At 36.8% G+C, this 27,426-nt stretch overlaps 1 protein-coding gene across 14 annotated transcripts in view; it reads right to left on the reverse strand.

The window, feature by feature from the left end:
* INPP4B (inositol polyphosphate-4-phosphatase type II B) overlaps window positions 1–27,426 on the reverse strand; it is a 762,324-nt gene that overhangs the window by 51,630 nt on the left and 683,268 nt on the right. For all 14 annotated transcript variants that reach the window (XM_078445724.2, XM_078445723.2, XM_078445726.2 and 11 more), the window contains 3 exons: window positions 25,503–25,600; window positions 5,188–5,300; window positions 1,134–1,288 (listed from right to left, as the gene is read on the reverse strand). In XM_078445724.2, coding sequence (XP_078301850.1) covers window positions 1,134–1,288; window positions 5,188–5,300; window positions 25,503–25,600 — 366 coding nt within the window. The remainder of the gene's footprint in view (window positions 1–1,133; window positions 1,289–5,187; window positions 5,301–25,502; window positions 25,601–27,426) is intronic.

Consider the following 27,426-nt stretch of genomic DNA (forward strand, 5'->3'; position numbering starts at 1 on the left):
AGTGAAAATTTGTATTCTTTTTATGCACATTAGAGGATTTCAGATTCAGATTCTGAATTCTTCCCATTAGTGCTGAGAGATTATTTTCAAAAGAAGTTTTCTATACCAACCAATGTGCTTTATATGGCTCAGATGTTCATGTCAGGCCTCTAAGACATACTCATACATTTGTCAAAAAATTCTGATAGAACTCCACTGAACAATGAAAATGCCAAGAGACATGAAATGGGGTAACAGAGAGGGCTTCAGAAACCTCTCATTACTGAGGAAAACATGCAGGCACAGGATAAGCGCAGGCAAGCATCCACGTCCCCACTGAAAGGCTGCAGCAGTTAAAAAAAAAAAAAGGAGAAGCTAATGATATGCCAGATAAGAAGCAGGTGTCTCTAGAGCATCACGGGACATTCCTTTCTGGGAACAGAGAGCCTGTGCCATGCTATCGGGTGTGCTTCTGAGTCAGTCTTTGCAGCAAAGAGACAATTTCGCTTAACTTTTTAATTAACGTGTGTCCTTGCTGACAGACATTGTGAATGAGGCACTTTTTCCTTCCCATTATGGCTTAGACTTTAGATTTAATTACTGTGGAAATGAATCAAGAAACATGACTTCAGGCATAGCATTTTAAATGTCGGTAGAGTAACAATATTAATTCTCTATTTTAAAAGTATTGGTGTCATCCCATCTTCCTGATGGATGATGTGAAAATAAATTTTAGGAAGCAGGTGACTGACCTGGAGACCCTACCAGACATTGGGAAGATCACGTGTTAGTTGCAGTTAGGAAAGATTTTGTTTGGATAAAGACTTAGTTTTATTTTGTACATATTCACGATTCCTAATATATAAAGAAATTGTTCTTCAAGTGCTATATATGAAGGGACTAGAGCCCTTTAAAACTTGGATCTAAATGAGCTAATACGCTATTATCAAAATCCATCCACATTGTATTTTATTGCCTAAAATCAGTAGGGGGAATACTTAACATTATTTTATCTTTCATGCCATGAGCTATGAACCATGGAAATGTGGTGAAGTTACTAAATATTTAGTCCTCTAGTAAAATATGTATTTGGAAAAAAACCTAAAACTTTAAAATGACCTTAGAAGAAAGAAAGTTGAAGACGTGTGGCATACCTTCTCATACAATCCAGGGCTCGGATAAAGAAGTCCTTGTGCAGCTGGTGCTCATCTCTCAAGATTGAGCACTGTTCAAGAGTCACCGACATGGACGTCCTGTCTTTGGCACTTTTACAACAGGTGAAACGAATACCATTTAGTTTGCGACAAATCTGTAACACAGACACATGAACAATTTATTGTTCATTTGTAGATTACTCTAAGGTGTCGGACTCCTCTAAACACTTCTTATCCAAACACACCAAATTTATGTTAATTTATGACAGTCAATTGGTTCAATCTGCCCTAGCGAATGAAAAACACTATCTTTTCATTTCAAAAGCTAGTGGAACAGATTGAATTTATTTAGTTCTTTGTATGTGGTGTGTGACATGTGGGGCTGTGGAAGCCATATGAGATGGTAAATATCCAGCAGAGGCAGCAATGCCCCCTGAGAGGGGGCCTGAACTGTAGTGGATGACAGTAATAATCACAGCTGAGGAGCAACACCTTAATTGTGAAGGGAAAATAAAACTATGTTTCCTGGATCAGATACTTGATTTGAATCCTACATAGCTAACATCTTCTTAATTTATATTTAAGAAAACTTTGCTAGGTTTGGCTTCATGGTACGAGATTTCAAACATCCACAGGGCACCAGCGCAGCAGATAAGTGAACCACTAACCACTCATTAATGTAACTAGTAGGAAGAAGGACACCAAAATAGTCACTGTAAATCACTCATCTACTGTACCAGGTACGACGCTAATATATTTCATATAGATTTGCACATGAATAACTGCACATGAACCCTGGAAGAAGATTTAATCATTCTTATTTTACAGATGAAGAAATTGAGGTTTACCCAGGTTAGGTAACTTGCGCATAACTGAGCAGAACCCGGATGCTAATGCGGGTTTACATGATGCCAAGGACCAAGACTTTAATTTCTGTTCTGTTTCTTTTTGTAAATTCTTTCTTTTGTTATTCCAATGTAAGTCAAGAGAAAAATCTCTCAGCAGCAGTATTCTCTTGTCTATGGTTAGCAGGTGAACCATTCCATTCCTTTCTCTTCCCTGTCTCATGGTAGGGCTCTGATATGAGATGCCAATACTCTACATTAGTGTCAACAATACTAATCAACATGCAATTAAAATAAATCTAATGTGATATGATGCAGTTTTGCTTTATTATCTGACATCAGATAACTTAAGGAAGATCAATTGAAGAATATTTTACAGCAGATATCTGCCTTAACAGTTTTCTGCTTTAAGGAAAACATATAATGATACAGCTTATCAAGGATTTTTACCATGTTTTAATTGTGATTTTGATACTTACACTAGGATTTACAAGTCCTTATTAGAACTTTGGTACTTTCTCACCATTTCAAATATAAGCAACTAGGGAAATATGAAAGCATGATTTCACCATAAAATCTTTTTTATCTGTAAAACTGTAATCTTTTCAAATAAAAAAAATATTTCAAAATTTTAAACATAAAACAGCAAAGACTTGACTATATTCATTGCAATGAAATATAGACCCCAATGCCACTTATCTGATATGATTTTTAAAAGAATGAATATTCTTTAAAATGTGTTGCCTCTACTGGGGTGCGTGGGTGGCTCAGTCAGTTAAGTGTCTGACTTTGGTTCAGGTCATGATCTCGCGGTTTGTGGGTTCGAGCCCCACGTCGGGCTCTCTGCTGACAGCTCGGAGCCTGGAGCCTGCTTCGGATTCTGTGTCTCCCTTTCTGCACCTCCCACATTCGCACTCTGTCTATCTCCCTCTCTCTCTCAAAAATAAATAAACATTAAAAAAATTGACAAAGAATTTTTTAAAAAAATGTGTGGCCTCTACTATAGTCAACTAACCTACTAAGGATCATTGATGTTCTAAATTTAAAATCAAGAGGAGGCAGTGTAAATTAAATCAGAGTGGGCCGGTGGGGTCTTGGTTTCCTTATTTCTATAACTTCTTTGAACTATAGGAACTTAATTTTTTTGATAGAGAGAGAGAGAGTGAGTGCAGGGGAGGGGCAGAGGGAGGGGGATAGAGGATTAGAGGCCCTGGTAGCACAGAGCCTGATGTGGGGCTGGAACTCCAGAACCATGAGACCATGACCTGAGCTGAAGTCGGAGCCTTAACTGGCTGAGCACCCAGGTGACCCTGAACTTAATTGAACACACTTGATAGGCATTTGGTCTCTTTAAATTCTCATTTTTTATTGTTTAAAATGTAATCAAGATAAAACCAAATAGCTTTATATGTTTTTTTCTATGAGAATGTAAAATATTAACAGAGCAATATTTAATTAATAGGTTTTAAAAGAGAAGAAAATGAAATAGAGACAGAAATAAAAGCTTTTTGGAAAATGTCAAAGGGAATTTCCACATTTCTTCATTGTAAAAGTAGTACCCAAGTCTTTGATTTAAAAAGAGGATATTGAAACTGAGGTATTAGCCTAAAGAAATGCTGTAATAACAAAGTCAGTGTTGCTACATAATGCCAAATTTGCACACTGTGGGTTCCCTGTATTTTTCAAGGCAGACAACCATCCATTCAATGATTAAGTTGTGAGTGAGCTATATTTGGTCAGTATTTAAGTTTCAAAAAAGAATCTCAGGAATGAATGAGATTCATGGGAAAACTTTTTAAAATACATTCAAATGGTATAACAACATGTACTAAGAGAAAACGTACATTTGTGTTTGCACATGCATATCCTTCATTTATCGATTTACATAACTTCATGATATGTCTATAATGACATATGTGTATGTTCCTAAGTTGTCAGAAAGCATTGGTAAATGATCAAATTACCTTCCTATTATCACATTAGTAAAATAGCACATGACCCACCTTTGAGAAATTTTTGTGAGAATTGACAACCATAGGAGTCTTTGAAGATATAAAGAGCAGCCACACTGGGAGGGGGAAGCTATTAAAAACAACCTTCCTGTAATGCAGTATGGTGCTAAATGCGGCCAGTGTAAATGATCTGCCTGAAAGCAATGTTTCATATTGTTACCTTGGATGTTCTTCCCTGGGGCTCCAAGAGGGCATAAAGGGAAGCTAACACAGATTTCCTGTGCCTTGTTCTTGGTAAATTATTTTATATAGACTCATAGTAAATTATCCATTCCTTTTTTCCCAGAAGAGAGTAAGTAATATTGGATTGTAATTGAACACTGGCAGTAGGGACAAGGCTTTGTTTTAAATGCTACTGATACAGAATGAATAGTTATGTCAGAAGATCAGTTACTGAACTCCAAATTACACAAGTAACCGTGTGCAGTAACTACAAATATGGCATTCATCATAAAGGTCTCCAAAGTGTCCCTTTTCTGATCCTCTCATTAGGAAAGGATCTTTGGGTGTGAATGCTTAACAAAATTCATAAGTTCATGTGAGCTATTGCCTGAATGGTTGCCAGACAAGAAGTTAAAAATTATAGGCACTATTCTCTCCCTCCCTCTAGTAGAAACCTGGGGTAGGAAATAAGGCAGAATTTCTACCCTGAGGGTACCATTAAATGAGAAAGAACCATAGAAAATATAGCTCATTACCCCAAGAGCAATCCATCAGTAATAAATTCTATGCTAATATCTAAATTAACAAACCCATTTACAAGCTCATTAATTGAACAATATGTCCAGGAGCCTTACTGAGCCTTTCAGTCAGAGATCTGATAACCGCATTCTGTTGAAACCATATGTCTCCAGAGTAGCACTTCAAAACTCTGATTGATATGGGTGATTGACATTGCAACGTGTAATATGAAGAAAATCACAGAGACTTCACTCTCACTTCTAAGTGTCAAACATCCAGGATGTACAAGAAAAGCCAATAAGTAAAATTCTTTCTCGTTGAGTGCATCTTCTTCCATCTCTTGTTCTAGTATATTAATAGAACTACCAACAGCCTTGAAAATGCCTAATCCCCTTGATGATGGAGGATGACATCCGGTAACCCAAAGTGCAGAGGTTGAACCCTACATAGCAGATACTCGATGGTGCTTACTGGTCAGCACAGTGACGGAATAAGATCTGGCTGGAGAGTGCTTACCGTTGCAGCCAGCCACATGATTTCTACATTCTTTCTTTTTTTGGCTTGGATATTTTGATGGAGATTTTCTAGTAATCCTTTTAAATCATTTTGTTCTTGAAAATGTGAAATATCTGGGGAAAAAAAAAAGGAGAAAATAAGGGCGATAGTATTAAGCTGCCCATGGAGATGTGCTCAACGTAAGAGCAAATAGAACTTCCATGACAACAAATAACATTCGGAGCAGAGAGCATCTGAGAATAATCATATTTATTAATCCCTCCAGCTTTATTCTTTTCTTAAAATATGCCTCAGTTTCCTCCATTGCCTCTTCTGTGCTACTGTGGTAATGTCAATTTTCATATACTATAATTTTACTAATAAGGGAAACATTTTTGATGATGGTTGCTGCCTCACTTCAACTAAAGCATGATTTGGATGAGACATGAGGTAGAATTTTATACTTTATTATCTTATAGTCACTTTTTGCTACTAAGTAGTCTGAAACAAGAGGATATGTTACACTGAACACCTCAGGGGTGGGAGAAATCTGAAAGTTCAAAAAAAAAAAAAACAAACAAAAAACAAACCCATGAAATCAGTTTCTATAGCAAGATTCCTTAACCTCAGCACTATTAACATTTTGGACTGGATAGCATTTCATTGTGGGGAATGGGTTTATGTTCTGCCATGTAGGATGTTAAGCAGCATCCCTGACCTCTACCATTTAGAAACCAATAGTACCCTTCCTGTGGCAATTAAAAATGTCTCCAAATGTTCCTTGAGGGCAAAATCTATCCTGGTTGGGAGCAACTGCTATTAAGGAGCACAGGTATGTCATGGAAAGAGGAACAACATAAGAGGTGATAGTTAATTATATGAGATAATTAGGTAGGGAACAGGAAATGACTGATTGCTCACATCTCTACATGCTAATAACTAGAGTGTAGGTAATAAATGGCACACATTTTATATTAAAACCTAAGGCAATGTACATCATGACACAAATGTCCCTGAGACTTGGTGAGATGGGGTTCGAGATCAGAATATAGAGATGGAAACAAAAAGGCTTTCTAGGAGAGTTGTTGGATTAATGCTGTACAGTATGAAAATGTGTTCTATTATTGAATCCACAAACTGAGGGATGAAGAATTCCTGAGAATTTTGATAGAGGCTAAAAACAGAACAAACTCCGTAAGCACAAAATGCACTGTGTCTAGGCTCTCCAGTAACAGTGAAGAAAAAATTAAAATATTCCTGAATCAGATCTCCCTCTCTCCCTCGCTCTTATATACACATACACACATACATGCACACGTGTGTGCACAAACATACATATACACACACGTACACATACATACACACACGTATACACATGAACACACACATGACACAAATAAGCTGTAATCATAATGAGACTTCGTGCTTTCCAAAACTGTACCAGATGTTTCATTTTATTAAAATAATACATCTGAGTAGTTCTTGACTTTAGCTCCAGAGAGTAGAGGAAGTATCCTAATGAACTATACTAGCGATCTGTATCTATCAAAGAGTGAAAGTGGTTTATAAAATAAAAATATCCATTAAAAACAATTATATATTATCTCGAATTTCATGACCACAGAAGAGGGTAAGGTCAGGTACAATCGAGATGCATACCCTATGTTAGGGAGGTGAGATTTAAAATATTCATATAAAATATATGCATGATTCCACTGTATTAGTTTCTAAATGGAAAAACTATCAGAAGTCAAACCCTTACTATGTAACTATAGATGGTTCTCTTAAGAAAGACAAGGTCTGACTAAAAGTATCACATTACTAGGTAGGAGACTCTCTGATATACAGAAATTTTAACAGGATGCAGGCCAAGGATAAAGGGAAGGAGAATAATGCAGAATCCTTAAAGAGAGTTTCAAAAACAGCTCAAGACTACAGCTGACCAAAGAACATAAAGACAATAATGCTGCTTTTTAATTGATACTGATAGCATACAAGGAACAAGAAGTCAGGTCTGCCATTGATGCCCTTAATGAATTAAAATTATAAGTAGCCATTTAAAAACATGTAAAGATATATCATTAACAGATAAAGTGTCCTTGACATTGTTGAAAGGAAAAATTGGTCAGATCAACGCATGAATTTATTCATATAATACTGTATGTGTATGCATGTATGTGTGTCTTTATGTCTCTCTATACATGCATGAAGGCAGAGCGAGACATCGGTTTTGATGTTAACAGCGGTCTTTGTTAGGTTGTAGGATTTAGGGTGATTTTTCAACTGCCTTCCCATGTCATTTGAGACATTTAAAATGAACACGTACTGTTTCTAAAGAATAAAGTTATTTTAAGAGAAAGGGAGAACACAATATAGGCATAAGAAAAGGAAAGAACCCAAATTCTTAAGATACAAAGAGTTGACCTCAAAATCTTCACAGTTTAGTAGGGTGAGATGGATTTTAAACCATTATTAACCGCAGTGAAATGTACTGTGGGCTATGACATTAAGTCAGTAAAAATAATAATAGAAAAAAAATAATAGAGACCCAAGGGAAGGAGTGCCTAATTCCATAAAGAATACTTGGGTATGGAAGAATTTTTAGCAAAAGTAAGGCCTTGTGGTTACAGAAAGCATTTGAGCGTGGAGAAATGATACAGCACTGTCAAAGCAGGGAATTTGTAGTTCACCAGGACCTTGCAGGGCATGGTCCCAGAGGCAAAAATTATGAAGGGTCTTTTCTGATATGCTAGGAAATTTGGGCTTCATAATTAGGGTATTCTAAATAGGGACATAACCATATCTGACAGATCCCTAAAATATTTTCTGAAGTCACCTGATATAAATGGCTTTCGAACATTTTTGAAAGGAATACAGAATAAGAATTTTACCTTATGTGATGCCCCACAGCATGATGCTCACATACACAAACACACACACCCTTCTGTAACAAAAAAATTATGACATAATATTTACCCTTAGTGCAAACACTGTTCCCTGAATATGTTCTCTTCTATTCCATGTGATTATTATTATTACTCTTATTGTCCCAACCCTTGAAACTGATAAAACAACCTGGAGTCAACATAAACAAATTGCAAATTACTGACTTAGGGCAACCCCATGTCCAAGATGGTAAGTGACTTTCACAAGGTTCCTCGTCAGAGGAAGTAAAAAAATCCTAGTCTCCAAATTCCAACGCCGACAATTTCCCCCATATCTGTGCTAATGTCTTCACAATTAGCTGGTGGTCCTAAAAGGCAGTTCCAGTATCAACACAATGAACCAGCCTCTTCAGAATTCTGAGGATCCAGAGTAAATATAGTGATTTTTCAAAATAATTCCGTTTCACTGTTGACATGAAGATTTTTTAATCAGTTATATAAAATAGACTATAAGGATCCTAAATATAAGTCAAATAAATGGCCGTCCTTAGCCTATTTCTACCCCATAAAGAGAGCACTTTAAGACAGACATGATGTCCCATGGAAATCTCAACCCTTCTCCCCAGGGCATGCTTTTCAGAAGGAAATCATTCTGATGTTCTTAAAATTTTCAGGCCACTCTTTCTATTTCTATAATGATAAAGCTGGCTTTATTCAGAGCACATATCTACCAATTCAATACTTTGTTTGCTGCCAGTTTTTTCTCAACCTGACCAAAATCCTGCAGGTCACAGAAATTCAGGTCTGGTTCTGGAAAGAAGTATCATTAGTAATGACTAGATTGTGGATTAATAAGTGAGATTTTAAGATAAAATGAGAAATCTTGATAAATCAACTTAAAATCCTGGTATACATGGGATGTGGATTAGTTTAAACTTAGAATAAATCTCTTCAAATGTAAATATTGCAAGTCTTGCTTTTTGCTACTCACTCCTTCATTACTCTAGCACATAATTTAAACAGGATAATTAAATCTCCATACTTATCTCCATAAGAGTATTCTTTTCTCAAATAGGGTTCAAGAAAAAAATCAGGTGAAAGGTACAAGAACGTTCACTGCATTATTGTTTATAATATTCAACAACAGAAAAAAACCCACCTAAGTATTTATAAAGAGAATGGATAAATTGTTATATATTCATGAAATGTAACATTATACAATGGGTAAAATCAATAAACATGCTATATTATATATGTACATATCAGCATGAATATAGAGTAAAAACTATGTTGAGCAAAACAATAAAAATTATGGGATGCATCCAAAATAATAGCAATAATATAATGTTAAATATGTAAAACTACCAGATTTTTTATGGATAATATATGCAGTAAAACTGTGTATGAGAATGTAAAACGCCAAATTCAGGGTATTTCTTTTCTCAGAGAAGGGAAGGTGAGGGATTAAAACGGAAGGTATGCTAAGGGAGCTTTCATTCTATCTGTAAGTTATTTGTTTCTTAAAAAAAAAAAAAAGAAAATTCTGAGGCTGAGTGATGGGTTCCCTAGTGTTTGTTATCTTATGATGTATTCTTTTTTTGTTTGTTTGAAACTTTCATAATTTTTTAAAAAGAAAGCATGGAACCAAGCTTCCCAGAAAGTGATTTCTAATGCCAACTCCGTCCCTGATCTGACATGGGGTCTTAGGTGAGTTGCTTAACCCTCTGTCCTTATTTTCTCTACTGCAAAATGAAGACAATAACCCTGTCATGCTTCATCGACTTGAAGTAGAAAACAATTAATAAAAGTCTTGGCAGAAGCGGCTACATTGTTAGATTCTGTGTCAACCCTGAAAAACAGAGAAAGACATTAGTAGCTCTTAGGAAAGCATCCACAGTCTCAGATAGGAAGCCTACTTTCTCAGCAAAAGTCAGAATTTATCCAAAGTAGGAAATACTCTTTCAACACATAGAGGTGCACACAAAGATCAGAATCAGAAACACTCACAACCCCTGTTACTGTTCTCTTACCACTCTCCCATGGAACATAAGAGCCAAAAACAGAGTCACTTTTTATACCAATATCTTCCTTATGACATTGACCTGAATCAAAGATGGGGTGCTGACAAGCAAGCAGGAATGGGACTGTAAACTTTCACCTGATTGAGCTGTGATGTTAATGAGGCCAAGGCAATAGCTTCATCACCTCACAGTCAAATGACTTTATGTTGCCAGATTGTTCCAAGATGAAATGGAAATTAAAGCTCAATTCCCAGCACCACACCTACTTCCCACTTCATAGCTGGCACAAAATTTAAATGGGATCAATCATACTTCCACTCTGATGTCAATTTATATAATCCCATCCACCTTGAAATCAGGATCAGTTCAGAGATGGGCATTTGAAACTAAGCCAACAAGAACTTGACTGTGACCTCAGCAATTATTTCATGGGTATGTGGGTGACCTCTCCTGCTCCAGCTGAGTGAAGCTGAGGACTCAAATGTGGAAGGAGGAGGAAAAGTCCTCTTTATCTGTTTGGTTGAGTATGAGTTGAGCACGGGGATAATTGGTCATGCCAGCCATCATTTAAGATGGACCAGATGTAGGATAAAGTCTACACTAAGAGTGGTTAAGTGATGAATTAGCATGGAAAGTATCTTTTCAATACTGCTAAGCCATTGAAGCAACCTTCCCTTGAAGGGTTGCGTGCTTGACCTTTGGAATTTTCAGTTTTGTTTATAAATTTTCTTTATTGTTCAAGCCAATTTGAGTCAGGGTTTCTGTCACTTGCAATCAAAAACATTCTAAGGTAAAATACGTGGCTATATACTATAGGCATTTTTAACATTGACCAGCCATATTGCAAACGTGTATTGTTGCCTTAGAGATGAGAAAATGACAAATAAATTAGAATGTCTCTCGAAAGCAGCACATCAATCACCTCTACAGTGATGGTTTTAAGACAAGGCTCTACATTCTTTGACACTCCTTCTATTGAGAGATGGAGTTTATGTACTTTCCCTTGGAATGCTGGTGGGCTTGTCACTGTCTTTACTAACAGAGTATGGCACAAGTGACACTATGTCACTTTGGAGTCAGGCCATAAATGCCAATGCAGCTCTTGTCTGATTCTCTTGGAACTTTGCTGTCTGTGTTCCCTATCTTGAGGTCTCCCTATAAGAGCCCAGGCACTATGCTGGGAGAAGCTCAATCACATGGAGGCTCCTATTTAGGTTCTCCAGTCAACAGTTTCACCCAAGTCCAGCCCTTAGGTCATCGTGGCCCAGGTGTCAGAATGCAAGTGCAGAAGCTTGCAGAACACTCCAGTTCCCAATCAGTTAAGTGACACCCTGACACCGCCCCCCCCCCCCGCCCCCACCAATCTTTCCAGCTGAGGTCCCAGATATCATGGAGTGCAGATAAACCATCTTTATTTCCTCTGTCTGAGTACCTTCCTCTGTCTGACTCTTACAGAATCTGTGAGCATAAATAAAATGCTTCTGATTTCATATCAGTAAACTTGGAATAATTTGTCACCTGGTAATAAATAACCAGAACATCTACAAAGGGAAAAAAATTATAAGAGTCTGTATCTTTAAGTATTGAAAATAAACATATAGGGACACTTGGGTGGCTCAGTCTGCTAAGCTTCTGACTCTTGACTTCTGCTCAGGTCATGATATCATAGTTCATGAGATAGAGCCCGTGTTGGGCTCTGCACTGATAACATGTAGCCTGCTTGGGATTCTCACTCTCCCTTTCTCTCTTTGTCCCTCCCCTGCACAATCTCTCTCTGTCTCTTAAAAATAAATAAACTGAAAAAAATGAACATATAAAGAACAATACTTTCACAGTCTACCCTGGTTAGTACTATATCCTGTGATATCAAATCTTCTCTACAATTAATTCTGAAATAATTATAGTTAAATTAACTATAGTTAATAGTTAACTATAGTTAAACTAGCAAGAAAACAAATGCAATTAGGTGAAAGCCATTGAGATGTCTTAAAATTGGAAATTACGTTCTTTTGGATGCTGTAAAATCTTGAAAATATTTTTAAAAAAAGCCCCAGTGAAACTGGCTCTATTTAAATTGTATTTCCAGCTTAACAATTTATGAAAAAGGCAATATAAGAAATCAAATATCAAACTCCCCACCTGAACTGAGCTGAATAATATTTTTGACCTATACACCTTCATTGTTTCCTTTTAAATGAATTTCAAGGTTGCATCACCCATAGTAAATGAAAAGACAACTTTAAAAGTAACTGTGTTAAAAATTCTTCAGGATTTTCCTTGCTCACTGTCATACATTGAAGGCCATGGGACTTGGTGTGCAGGGAGGAGAGTAGAATTATAACATATTAATTTTTTTTCCTATTTTTGTTTTTGTTAAGAAAACACTCATGATTTGATTTCTGAATCTCCAAATAGTTTCAAGTCATTACAAAGGGTTGGGGGGGAGAGATGGTTTGCAGGTAGATGACTCTCAAAAGCCTAAATGCCTCAGATACTTGAGATAGTTTTATGCACCCACAGAAGATAATTTGAGTATGGAAAGGAGGTTGATGCAGATTCCCCAGCTGAGTCTTCTTGTGAGCCCAGTTGCACTGCCTGCATTCTAGTGAGTGTTCACTGCCTCAGCAGTGAAGGCAGTTGATGGCTGCCTTTCCTTTTTCCCAAGGCAACTCCCAAGTCCTTGCATTTTACTTTGACAAGAATAGCAAGAAAGGTCCTGTTGAGAGCATACATTACACACAAAATGTCTGAAAACCAAAGCAAGTATAGACTTCTTAAAGCTTAGGACAGAAAGGAAAGCAGTTTCTGAGATATTTCCAGTACCCCACCTCCCTACCATGTAAGAGCCGGGCTGCCAGTGAAATATGTCAAGGCCACATGGCAGCATAGAGGGGCAGATGCATAATGAGGCCATCTCCAAAAAAAGAACAGTTCAGCACTTCCATGCTCCACTTTCAGATAACATGGAAGGAAATGACTCCCAAATTGCTAGAATGATAGCCAAAACAAAGCAGGAGAAGACAGTTGAGAAAACAGGGCTTTTTCCCAATAGCCAAGGTCTCTGCGTTACTTCTTTAGGCTCCTGGAGGCAAGTAAGAATGAGATTTTTAATATTTCATACTATATGGAATAAAATAAAGAACTCCTGAGGTATTAAAAAAGGTACAGATGAGGTAAAATAGAGGAAGAAGATTACAGAAATAAAGCTGCCTTGGGAGGCTCCAACATGAAAAGGAAAGAGGTAATAAAAACACAAGGTAGACATTTCATTCCATTCCTGTAGCTCCTTTTTTGGCTTGAAGTGAGCTATAGTTTTATAACCTAGGCTTCTCATATATTTATAGTTTATTGATAGCAACAAAATATATTAAACTATCCATGTCACCAGACTTATCTTTTCTGATCCCTTGATAAAGATAATTTTATCTTTGAGTGTTGAGTTTCTCCTCCTTCTCTGACTTCAAAGATGAGTCTGAGTTTTGTTTTGCAGAACTGGACGCATAAGGAATTTAGGATGCAAGAAAAGGTAGACCAGAAGGAAACAAAAGACTTCGCACTTGTGGCTGAGAAAAACAACACAGTAAGCAGTGAATGTTTGAGAGAGTGACATGCTCAATAGAGTGAATTAGAAACTTGGACAAAGAACTTCAAAAGAATCATCATAAAGTTGCTAGTTGTCTGCTCTTTGATGTTTAATTAAAAGTTGGGACTAAATTTTATTTAATGATTGGGCTCTTTATTAGATGTCATACTATGCTGAAACTGGAGTCCTAGGAGATTCATGTTAAATTAGGTGATATTTATTTCCAAAGGGGAAAGTGAATCCTAAGATTTTTGATATCCACCTTACTCCTCACTGTGGGGCCAATAAACTTATCCTAATGGTGATGATTTCAGGATCTCATCCCTATCACAGTATTTCATAAAGAGATATATGCTTTTTTAAAAAGATTATCAGACAAGCAGTGATTATAAGAAAACAATTCGTTAAGGTTAATATAGATAGGTATTTATATTTGAATAAATATACACAAGACAGAGGAAAAGAGACTACCGAATGGGGAAAAGAGGCAGGTTGCTTCAAACTATAGGAAGAGCTTTATAATCCATTTTAACTGGATCAATAAGTTGACTTGTTAGTACAAAGGAGACATATAACTCTCGTGAGAAACTCAAAGTGCATACAGTCATGATCTTATCCGTCACTGTAACATTCAGAAGTGCAGTGTGACATCTTCTTAGCACAGACACTGACACTGGAAATATTAACTCCCTTTCTCTGGTGAGATAATGGTAGAATGTACTTTGATGTATTGACATATACATATTGATTATTCTCATTTAGTCAATAATGAAATGGAGGCATTCGAAACGTCAAGTGATTCACCTAAGTGAGCTTTCAATTGAATTCATATCTTTTGACTTCATGCCATTTTATGTACACTTACTAGGCTGGTTTACTGGGAGTCTAGCCAATCTTCGATGAGTGGTAAAATTTGGAATGCAAGACTCAGTCTACTTACTCTACCGATAAGGAAGCCCCTGTGAGAGGGAAAGAATGTAGAAAGATGTAAAGTTGACTGATATACTAATCTTAGACTTTTCCTATACAAATTAGAGCAGAAGAGGGCTAACCAAAAAATTGATGCGTCTAAATTGCAAGGAGCCTGAAGTAACGTAGAAGATGCAGAGATCAATGCTGAGATAAACAGGGGGGTGGCCATCTGTATGGGCATCTGTGAGTATGCGTGTCTGCCTCTGTTATTTGCAGTACTGTTTACATTTGTTGCTTCAGTCTAGTGCACAAGTTATTGGACACCAGAAGTCTATGTCTGTGGTTTTACCTGCACATAGAAAATTAAAACTGAATACTGTTTTGTATCACTTTTCCTTTCAAAAAGCCACAGAAGTGCTTCTAGAGACATATCAGGTAAAAAAAAATCCCTTAATCTTTATTAATATCAGAGAAAATTAAAAGCCTGAAGAGGTAAGTACATGAGAGTTTCTTCTTCAATGAGCTGAAAATAAAGGTGCTGCTGGAAATATGCAAATGTTTTTTTAAATCTGCAGTTTTAAATTGAAATGATCAGAAGAACTACAGCAATGGGAGAGCAGCAGTACAAAAGTGAAAAGAACACTTAACTGGGAATCAGGAAATATGGAATTTAGTCCCTGTTCACCCACTAGCTAGGTGTGTGAACTTAACAAAATCATCTTGGATCCCAAGCCCCTTGTAGCATTTCTTAAAATATGTCCTGAGGGGCACACATTTGGCAAGATGCTTGTGAGTATTATATATATATTTGCTATATATCAGATTCTTTAAAACATTCATAAATGACCTCATCTACCTCATTAATTCATTCATTCAACAAATAGTTATGGAGTATGAGCTATAGGCCAGATAATGTTTTTGGTAGTTGGGATATAAAGTCAAAATATAGACAAGGATACTTGTCCCCAAGGAGCTTACATTCTGAGGAGATACAGCCAAAGTAAATGATGTATTGTACACTAGATGATGGTAGGTGTTATGGAGAAGGGGACTAGGGCATGGGAGATTGCAATTCCAAAAAATTTTTTAATATATATATATATATATATATATATATATATATTTAATTTATTTTTGAGAGACAGAGTGGGAGTGTGAGAGGGGCAGAGAAAGAAAGTGACACAGAATCCAAAGCAGGCTCCAGGCTCTGAGCTGTCAGCGTAGAGCCCGTCATGGGGCTCGAACTTGGCCTCTTAACCTACTGAGCCACCCAGGTGCCCCGGGAGATAGCAATTTTAAAAAGGGCAGTCAATGGGGCACGTGGGTGGCTCAGTAGGCTAAGTGTCTGACTTCAGCTCAGGTCATGATCTCACAGTTTGTGAGTTCGAGCCCCATGTGGGGCTCCAGCACAGAGCCTGGAGCCTGCTTTGGATTCTGTGTCTCCTTCTCTCTCTGCCCCTCCCCCAGTTGTGCTCTGTCTCTCTCTGTCTCTTAAAAAATAAGGAAATGTAAATAAGAAATTTTTTAAAAAATAAAGAGGGCAGTCAAGGGTGTTGTATGTAAGTGATGAATTGCTGAAGTCTTACTTCTGAAACCAATATTGCACTGTATGTTAACTAATTAAAATTTAAAAGGAAATAAATAAAGACGGTAGTTAAGAAAGGCCTCACTAAGAAAGTGACATTTGGGGAAAGACTTAAAGGGACGAGTGAAGGATCCATATAAAGGGAGAGAATTTAAGGCAGAGAATTTAAGGCAAGAAAAAGTCCCAAGAAACAGCAAGATGTCAGTGTGGGGCAGAGTAGAGCAAGGGAGGGAGAGAGGTAGGAAAGGAGAGTCAGCAGATTTGCTGCCAGATAACAAGGAACCTTCGAGACCACTGTAAAAATTCAGGTTTTTAGTCGGCTAAAAAAGTAGGGGCTATCAGAAGAGTTGGAGGAGAGACGTGATTTCATTTTCATGTTTAAAAGACCACCTTGGCTGCAGTGATAGAAACTGAGTGAGGCTGAGAGAGGAAACAAAAGACCAGAGGGAGCTTATTGCCATAATATGAGAGTGAGAATAATAAGGACTTGCACAGAATGGTAACAATATAGGTGGAGGGAGCTGGTGGCACACACTTGGGAAATAGAGCCAGTGAAATTTTCTGATGGACTGAAAGTGGGGTGTGAGAAAAAGAGAAGAGTCAAATGTGACTTCAATGTTTTTTTTCCCCAAAGCAACAAATAAGCTAGAATTCATTAAAAACTAAGATGGAGATGATTATAGGAAAAGTAAGTTTTTTTTTTTAAGTTTATTTATTTTGAGAGAGACAGAGACAGCATGAGCAGGGAAGGGGTAGAGAGAGGGAGAGAGAGAGTAGGAAAAGTAAGGTTTTTTTAAAGATTTTTAAATTATTTTTTAATGTTTTTCTTTAAATTTATTTTTGAGAAAGAGAGAGACAGAGAATGAGTGGAGGAGGGGCAGAGAGAGAGAGGGAGATACAGAATCCGAAGTAGGCTCCAGGCTCTGAGCTGTCAGCACAGAGCCCAACACGGGGTTTGAACTTGTGAACCACAAGATCATGACCTGAGCTGAAGTCGGACACTTAACCGAGTCACCAGGTGCCCCGGAAAAGTAAGTTTTTAAGGGCATATCAGGAACAAAGTTTGAGGTGATGAGCAGGACATATGAGTTCCAGGAAGAGAGATGGGCTGGTGATGTAGGAACAGAGGTTGATAATTAATAGATGGTATTTAAAGCAATGAGACTGTGTTCAACAAGAGCAAAGACATCTGTAGACTAAATCCTGGGACCCTCTGACATTTAGAGGTCAGAAAGTTAATGAGGAATCAGTAATGGCAGTGGAAAAGTAGCCAGAGAATAGAGGCAATCACAGAAAAGTGTGGTGGCCTGGAAGCAAATGATGAAAGATGGAAAAAAATGACCATGTCAAATCTATTACTAGATCAGGTAGGATGAGAACAGAGAACTGAGCACTGAGCACTGGCTCTAAACCCTATGAAAAAACCAGTTTCAGTAAAGTTATTTAGACCAAAGGCTGACTGGAGTGGATTCAGTGAAAAAAAAAAAATGGGTAGAGAAAAATTGGAAACAGCTGGTAATCTTTAAATTCCTCTTTTAAATGAGAAAAAACTGAGGGCTGATGGGGGGTGGGAGGGCAGGGAGGGTGGATGATGGGTATTGGAGAGGGCATCTTTTGGGATGAGCACTGGGTGTTGTATGGAAACCAATTTGACAATAAATTTCATATATTTAAAAAAAATAAAAGTACTTTGAAAAACAAAAACAAAAATAAAATAAATTCCTCTTTTATCTGTTCTTTCTGAAACATTTCCAACCTTAAGGTAGTCTTGAATTATAAAATAATTTCTCCTATACCACCAACACCTTGTACTCGTCTTTAATGTCTGTGTAATGCCAAGTATATGGATGATATGTGAAAAATTCCTCAGCTATCTGAATGTTTCCAAATACACATGTGTTTGAAATAAAACAAGCAAAATATCTGAATGAGTAACTGGATATTTCATGGGTATATCTGTATGTGTACATGGTATCAGAGTTGGCTGTCTGCAAGACAGAAATTATTCATAGTAATTAATTATGCAGTGATTTATAGTTCCTGTTGGAAGGATATTCGTGTGTTAATTCAAGAACCTTATATCTTCTTATATCTTATATCTTCATGTTTGTTAAAAATGCCAAAAATCCATAATATTCAGATCTTTCTTTGTGCTTGGTAAACTTAGACACATTAATTTACTTTGGCATAATCAATCCAGGTAACCTCACATTGACCGGAATCATGATTACAGCTGAATTGTACACATTATATACACTTCACTTAGGTCAATAAATGTTAGTTAAGCAAAAACTAAATAAAAGATACAACATTTCAATATTCTGGGAATTTCACTTTCTTTTATCCTCAGGTCTAGAGTATAAATGAAACACAAAACATAACTTCACAATTTGATAACTAATCTATATCATTTTACAAGTCTAACCTAGTGGTTTTCAAATCATATTGTACAGCAGAGTTACCTAGAGAGCTTGGTAAAACACAAACTGCTGACCCCATATCCAGATATGGATCGTTTGAAATTATTCTTGCATGGGTAAAAGGTAAGAAGAGGTGCCGAATAACTGAGGGATAGACTGGGCTTGTCAATTGCTGATTTGCTCTCATATCTATCTCTACTTTTTTCCCTTCTGCTCTATATCACAGGAATCCTTGTTCCCCAGACTGCTTGCTGCCTGCTGACTCACAGTTAAATTTGGACAATGAGGATTAAGAGCGAGGTTAAAGGAACCAGGGAGACAGAAACCAGTGTATTTGTTTTCTGATCTCTCTGCTTGTGGATATGACCGTGGCTTCCGCATGGCTCCAGTTCCCAGGGGGCAACTCTTCTGTCTGTGGTCCCAGCTTCTTCTGGACAGTCCCCATCAAGAACCAAGATTCAGCAGCATGGCCCTAGATTTTGTGCTCTGGTGACACTACATCTGACCTAGGTCCTTTCAGCACCTGGCCTAGCATCAGCTTCTTGATATTGCTAAACTCAGTGTGGCTAAGTCGATCCCTGCTTAATTTCTCCCATTTCTTTCATGTCTATCACCAATGCTCCACAGCAAATTCCTCAAATGTGTTTTCCTGACTGCACTTGGACTGATATGGTTACTAAGGATTTAGTAATATATGTATATTTTTTATTTTAGCAAACCACAGCCTAGGCTAGCATAACATGTCAAATTCAGACATGACCCTGTGTCTATCTGACCCTGTGTGCAGGCCAATCCTTTCTTGAATTTCTTGACCTCATACTTAAAGTTTATAGACAGTAAAAATATAAAAGATATATTGGGAGGAGGGAGAAAGGTACTGGGGGAAGGGTCTTATGGTATTTTTTGTCACCCATGGCTGAACCTTAGTTGACAGAATAAAACACTAGCCTTTGATGTCACTGTTTTGTAACGTTGAAGGGCCATCCTAATGTTCAGAACAAGTATATATCATACACATACAACATATATAATCATATCATATATATAAATATAATATATATATTAATGTAAATCATTCAGAGGAGATCTAGAATTATTATATGTGGAGAAAAAGTTAATCATTTAGAAATTTACTTTAAAACTTGGGAAATATTTAACCTGTATCAGAAAGTCCCTTTGCTAAAGGGAAAAACTCAGATTGTCGGAAGACATTTAATGGGGTGTGTACATGAGTGTGAGTGTGTGTATTTGTGTGTGTGTGCAACTGCATGTCTGTGTGTGTTTGTTAATGTCTTTTAAGATATCTGCCTGATTTCATTTCTTATTTTATAAGTTCAGGTTATTTCCAGAGCCTGCTGAGGTCTGGTTAGCCAGGATCAGCATGGGTGCTAGTCCGAGGGTAGAGGGCTCTGAAAAGCAGGGGCCAGAAACCCCCACTATAGCTTGTTCTGAGAGAGTAAAGGCAGCACGTTTAGACTTGTGAAAGCGGTGAGCCATGTTACAAGTGTCAACACACGTGGGCTCCAATTTTAAGTATACAAACAGTAAGTAGATATTTACTTAGATAAAGGTGATATTTATTTTTTTTATTATTTTTTTTTTAATTTTTTTTAACGTTTATTTATTTTTGAGACAGAGAGAGACAGAGCATGAACGGGGGAGGGTCGGAGAGAGAGGGAGACACAGAATCTGAAACAGGCTCCAGGCTCTGAGCTGTCAGCACAGAGCCCGACGCGGGGCTCGAACTCACATACTGCGAGATCGTGACCTGAGCCGAAGTCGGACGCTTAACCGACTGAGCCACCCAGGCGCCCCTAAAGGTGATATTTAAATGCACCTTATTTTGTTTATGGAGCATTGCCCATCTCTGAGGCACACATAGTTGATGCTGTCACTATTGATTCTATCACACACTTTCTGGACTGCGGCCACAGCTCATACTAGAATTACTAACTGAAGGAAATAGCCATTTAAGTAGCCTTAATTTTCATTAATACACAGAGCAAATGCGGTGCAATTTTTCTCTCTGATATATGCACGATATTCCTGGAACTGGTGTATCTGCTGCTCCTCAGTGATTTTATCCATTTGTAACACAAGGTATGTGTTAGTATGTGTGCCAGCCACTGTTCTCCCACATTCTATGGCATTGAACCATGTGGAAAGTCCAACAGTGTGATCAGCTACAAAATCTTGGCAAGACCTAGGACTGATTTCTCCCAGAGCATAGTATGTGTTATAAATGCTGTAACTAGTTGTCTGTTTCTTAGCAATAGTCTGATATATCCATTTGTAAGTTTATATTACATAAAGTACAATTATGAACGATACCTTGGTAGCTCTGTTTTGTTTTGTTTGTTTTCCATTTCTTAGAGAAACAGAATCCAATAATTTTACTCAGGGAACTATTACCATATATTTGTTCTAGAAAAAGTATCTTGATTTACTAGAGAGTTCTATCTTATCTTTGAAAAACCTTGCTGAACTTTCAATGGCTGTATGACAATGTTTTCAAAAGACAAGTTATTAGATATGAAGAGTCACGTGATCCATTTTCTGGCCTAACAAAAGTAGATTTTAGATATTCAACATTTTATTCACAGTTAAGCTTTCTTTTTCATCTGCTTCTGGGAAATCCTTTCATGTGTAGATTTTCTTATCCTAATGGAGTCCTGTTACTTTTTATATATTTCACATTATTTTGAGTTTTAACATTATAATTTTCTTTCTGATTTTATTCTTAACTGACCCAGTTTTGCTCCATTGATCTATTTTTTATTTTATTTATTTTTTAGTATTTATTTATTTTTAAGAGAGAGAGAGAATGGGGGAGGGGCTGAGAGAGAGAGAGGGAGACAGAGGATCTGAAGCAGGCTCTGTGCTGACAGCAGCAAAACCTATGTGGGTCTTGAACTCATGAACCGTGAGATCATGACCTGAGCAGAAGCTAGATGCTTATCTGACTGAGCCACCCAGGTGCCCCCCACTTTTTAAAGTTTATTTATTTATTTTTGAGAGAGTGAGGGAGAGAGAGAAAGTGTGGGAGGAGCAGAGAGAGAGAATCCCAAACAGGCTTCAGTGCACAGAGCCTGATGTAGGTCTCAAACTCATGAACCATGAGACCTGAGCTGAAATCAAGAGTTGGAGGCTTAACCCACCGAGCCACCCAGGCACCCCACCCACTGATTTATTTTTTAAAGGAGAGATAAGATAAATCAAAATACTAAAAAATGTAAAATGTTAACTGAAAATGTAAGTTCAAAGTACACGAAAATATTTTGGTCTAAATAAATTGCAGCCGGTTAACTAAATCTTAGCTCAGCAAAAGTAAACCTCAGAGTGCTTGACACTCATGCACAGATTTTAAACGTTATAGTTAAAGAATTACATTTTCATAATTATGTTAAAAGAATTTGATAGCATATCAGGGAAAACCATGACTGATCTGATTTTTACAGTTTTAGTAAAGTGCTTGTGAACAAAATCTCTTTTCAAGCCTTTTCCCTCTGAAACTACCAAAGGAGCCTGGAGACGTGACAGACAGTGGTGGACCAGCAGACCTAAACTACACTTTGGCCTCCTTCCAAACCTTCGACACTCAGAGCACCAATCTTAAACAGTCACGGGTGACCTTTTATTGAATTTCTTCAGGTGTTATATGGGCTGTAGCCAGGCATGGCAGATTTCTTTTTCTAAAACCCAGAATACTACTTTTTTCCTCCTGAGTAATGTTCTATCTCTGTATCGTATGGGAGGCATAATCTTCTGCTCTCTCTGGGTCCCTTAAGGGCTTTCTGGCTAGTTCTAGGGGTTTGACCGTTGCAACCTTTTGTAGAGCCCCTATGCAGTGTCCAGAGCCGATCCTTAGCCCCTTGCAACTGTCCTATACTTTCCACATGTCTTTACAATTTTCATGTCTCTTGGAAAATGAAACTAAAGAGAAATAAGGGAGAAAACCCCTCTTCCTTGATTCTGTTGCTTTCAGCTTATTTTTTCATTCTTTGTAGTCACTAGAGACCTTCTTAGGAGGGTAGCTTTCGCTCTGGTTGTCCACTTGTACAATACGAGTTCTCTTCTTAAATGCCTTAGATGTGGTTCCACTCCATGTTTTTATGTAAATGGCTCCATGCAATGTCATCAATGCTCATAACCACCAAATCCAACAGCTTCTCTTTAGTCCCTCTTTTTTCTTCATCAACACATTTGTTATTCTTGTTTACCTTATCCTGCCTAAAATCCTTCTCATTTAACTACAGTGATGCTTGAAGCCCCTCAAACTTGAACAATTTCTCCATATTTTGTGGGTTCTTTAATCCTTCTTTTCTTGTACTTAATGGATAGTCTCCTATCATATGTGTGTATTTCTCACATCGGTTGAAATAGATTTATTCATTCAATCCCAATATCACAAAAGACATCCCTTAAGGTAAAAAAAAATTCCTTTGGAAGAAAGGGAATTTTTTTTAAACATGTAGAATAATGTAGAATTCAACCATTTAATTAATAAATCATAAAATAAATGGGGTTAATGAATGGATAGCACATCCAAAATGGATTAGTAAGTGAAAGCAATGGTTTACAGGATTAACTCATCCTTTTAACACTGACAGAAATTATCCTTAATTTTACTGTGAAAGAGAAATAATAGATTATATGGATTATGGGTACGATTCAGCATGGTAATTCTTTTCCTCCTTTACAAACAGCCTAACCTCTATTTACACTGTTAATAAAGCTTTATAGTTTCTTTCTTGAATGGAGTATAACTCAAATGATGCTTTGAGTTACAACTTTTCTGCATAAGGAACAACCCTACATATGTCAGTATAGTGCATAGATCAGATTTGGACTTTTGTTATGGAAAACAACCAAAGTCATATCACAAAATTCTGTGCCAAATCTGTGACAGGTTGTCTCAAAAGTATGTTGACATAATAGAAAACAAAATATCAGGAAACATTCACTATGTTAAGACAACTGCCTAGCTAATGAAATATAATTGGTTTGATGCAAAAGTCCACCATGTTTTCAAGGAAGAAATATATTTACAAGTTTCAAATATACTTAGTTATATTTAATTAGTATACTACATGAGGTCTTATGTTTTCAAACTTTTTAAACTTCTGTTCCCATGAAGAGTTTAAATGACTTCAATGTAGGGATTTTTTTTTTTTAATTTTGTGTCTCAGACAATAATTTACTCATGACTTGTACATATTTCAACAATGACTTATACATATTTTTAAGGTGACATAATTATTTTATGTATAGTATTGAAGCCCCTTATAGACTTTGCCAACAACCTACTTTTAAATATATTTTAAGTAATGAGGACATATCCTTGGTTCACAAATATTAGTATCAATTAAAAATAACCTAAAATGTTTATTAACACACAGATTATAGGGAAAACTCAATAGTTCTGTAGAGAGACTTGGAAATTTGCATTGCCAACAGGTTCCTAGGTGATGTTGATTCTGCTGGTCCTGTGATCACACTTTGAAAGAACTGATAGAAATAGAAAATAAGTTATAAGAATTCTGGGAATTCCAGGGGTGCTTGGATGGTTCAGTAGGTTAACCTTCTGACTCTTGATTTCAGCTCAGGTCATGATCTCACGGTTCTGGGATCAAATCCCAAGTCAGGCTCTATGCTGACAGTGTGGAGCCTGCCTGGGATTCCCTCTCTTTCTTTCTCTCTCCCTGTCCCTCACTTGTGCTCTCTTGTGCTCTCTCAAAATAAATAAACAAACATTAAAAAAAAAAGAATTCTGAGAATTCCAAATTTAGATAACTTGTATAAAAATTATCTACCCACATCCAAGTTAAAATAAGCCATTTTTCATGAATTACTAATGCAAAATAGTTTTGTTTATATTATTAACTTTAAGTAATTAAATTTAGAATTCACAAGAACACTGGCTGCCAAAAAGTTTCCCTGCATTTAATTTCATTTTGGCATAAAAATAATATTTTATGTGAAATAAAATAATATAAAAACTGCAGGTGAAATTTTTTAACTATCCACACTTGAACTTGCATATGCCATTGTAATATTTTGATGCAAGATTCACTGGGTTATGAAAAGTCCTAACACTCTGCCACCAACGGTATTTTAGATAAAGTATGAGAATACAGAGCAGTGAAAAAAATGCCAGTGATTTGATAATAGACTTTCATTATAGCTTTTGGTTAAAAATACTAGAATAATTTTCTACTTTATTAAAACCTAATTTCTTATCATTGTAAATATCTCAATATTACCACACATTTATATCACTTATTGATGAACTCCAACTACATTTCTGATTCTCTGGTTTTGAACTGCTCAAATGTTGTGTGCTTACTTTTGTGGGGAAAAGAACTGCAGAATTGAATAATAAAAAACATGCTGAAGTGTAAGATACATTTCTATAGGCTTGGATGCTTTAACAGTTTCACATAAAAATTGCAATAATTCTATTCAATAAATTAGTTCCTTACTTCATATCACTTTTTATTACTTGTATAACTTGTATTCTATCTGATTTTCTCCTTGTATATGTGTGATATATCTGATATAGATTATAAATCAAAAAGTTAATTATTCATTAAACCCTTTTACATGGTTAAGAATTATACAAACTTTTTCGTAGACTCAATTGAGATTTCTAACTATAAGTTCCTTATTTTAGATTTTTGGTATCTTCCAGTGGCACTAAAATTAATGTCCTAGCATGAGCAGCAGGACATCAAGAGTGCAATCAAGGCAGTGAGGCAGGTGACGGTCATGCCACCTTGGCAATCAGTCTTTTTGATTCAGATAATCTCAAAGTTGCTCTCCCATCCTTACCCCATGTGTCTTTCCCCCATTGACCTCTTTGTTTGACCTGTCCTGAAAATTTATAATCAAGAAATTATTATTGTTGCTTTCTAAAGCTGGTATACTTACAATCAGGAGGCATCTTTTCCATAAATATTGTGTAATATTCTTTTAGAAGTTCAAAATTTTCCTGATTAATACTTTCCTGCAAGGAGACATCTCCAAACCTACAAATAGAACAAAGAAAACAGTTATGGGTTATAAAGATGCTCCTGAAAGTAACATTTTTTAACCTGTTATTTTTAAATAGATGCCAGACTAAAACCACCTCCTCCTTTTGTTTAGAATTAAACATATCCCCAGTATTCTGCCATTAACTCATATTAAAATCTAGGCACTCTTCTGGATTTCCTCTCTTTTCTCCACCCCATCCAGTATTCATTGATCTTTTCACATCTCTGGCAGTCTTTCCTTCTTTTTCCTTAACACTGTAATTGTATAGTAGGCATTTGATTACATCCACTCTAGACTGGGTATACAGCTTCCCAAATAACCCAATGCTATGTCTTCAATCTCCTTCCCTTCCAGTCTCTCCTTTACATCACGGTCGGATCATTCATTCATTCGACAGATATCTGTTTAACTTTGACTATATGCCCAGAGCTGCATGTGCAATAAACACAATGTTGGAGAAGTGAGTCTAATACCGGTTCTTCATATCAGCTCACTAAACTTCACTGCCTCTTCTCCCCCTATAAGGACAAAGTCCAACCCCCTTAGTTTAGCATCTAACTTCTCCACAAAACCTTCCAAAAACCCTCACAGGAATGTAGTTACACTCTTCTCCCTCATCGGCAGCATTTTGATACCTTTGAAACTCTCCACATGTTATTCTCCCTCTAACTAGAATTTTTTTATCTTCCTTGTCTGTTTGATCAATTCATCCTTCAGGCTTTAGGCTCATGTATCCCATGAAACCTTCCTCATGTATTCCCCTCCCATCTGTGAATCACTTTCTTTCCTCCACTATTCCTGCCCCTTCCACATCTTTGCTTATTGCATGAGTCAAAATGTAATGTATTACTTGTTGACCTGGCTTCCTTACTGGATGGTAAGTTCTTTTCGGACAAGGATCATATCCATTTTTCTTGTCACATTGCATGTTCCCTGTGTCCCTTAGCTTGGCAGAGTAGTGCCTGGTAGAAGGTCAATGCTCAATATCTATGCTGAGTTAAAGTTGGAGAATAAGAATATAGATGAAGGAAAATATATAGGAGAGCTTCTCTTAAACACTGAAATACACTCTTCTAACTTTTTCATACATTATAATCAACTGGTATTAAAAAAATATCATCCTTGCTGGATAAATACTATTGTTATGGACTTAATGTTTGTGTCTTCCCCCCCAAAATCATGTTTTGAAGCCCCTAAACCCCAGTAGCTGTGTTTGGAAATGGAGATTCTAAGGAAGTAATTAAAGTCAAATGAGGTGGGGGCCCTAATCTAATAGGATTGGTGTGTCCTTGCAAAGAGAGACACCTGTCAGCTCACCGTCTCTCTCTGTGCACACAAAAGAGGTCAAGGGAGCACACAGAGAGAAAGTTAGAGAGACTTCTCACCAGAAGCCAAGTTGGCTAGAACCTTGATCTTGGAATTCTCAGCCTCTGGAATGAGGCTATACATTTGAGATATACCTTTGATATACAAATGAGATATACAAATGAGATATACATTTCTGTTGTGTAAGCTGCCCAGTCTGAAGGATTTTGTTGTGTAGGCCAGAGTAATTAGTACTTATTTAATTAAGAATGGATACACATAACATACAAGTTGGCAATGGGTAAATAGTTCGTAAAGTATTGAACCTGGATTACATAGCATGACTAACTTGTAGATGTTGCCTGGTAAAGCTCAAAATTCAGAATCAGAGAAATAAGACTCAGAGAACAGAGATGGAGTGATTGACTTAAATTAGTAATTGGTTGATGTCTAAGTGTCAGCCTTCCCGCTTCTCTTCAAGTTTTTCTATACTTTGTCATTTGTCTCCTTTTCA

The sequence above is a fragment of the Panthera onca genome, chromosome B1, assembly GCF_046562875.1.
Source record: "Panthera onca isolate mPanOnc1 chromosome B1, mPanOnc1 haplotype 2, whole genome shotgun sequence".
In the NCBI taxonomy this organism is placed as follows: Eukaryota; Metazoa; Chordata; class Mammalia; order Carnivora; family Felidae; genus Panthera; species Panthera onca.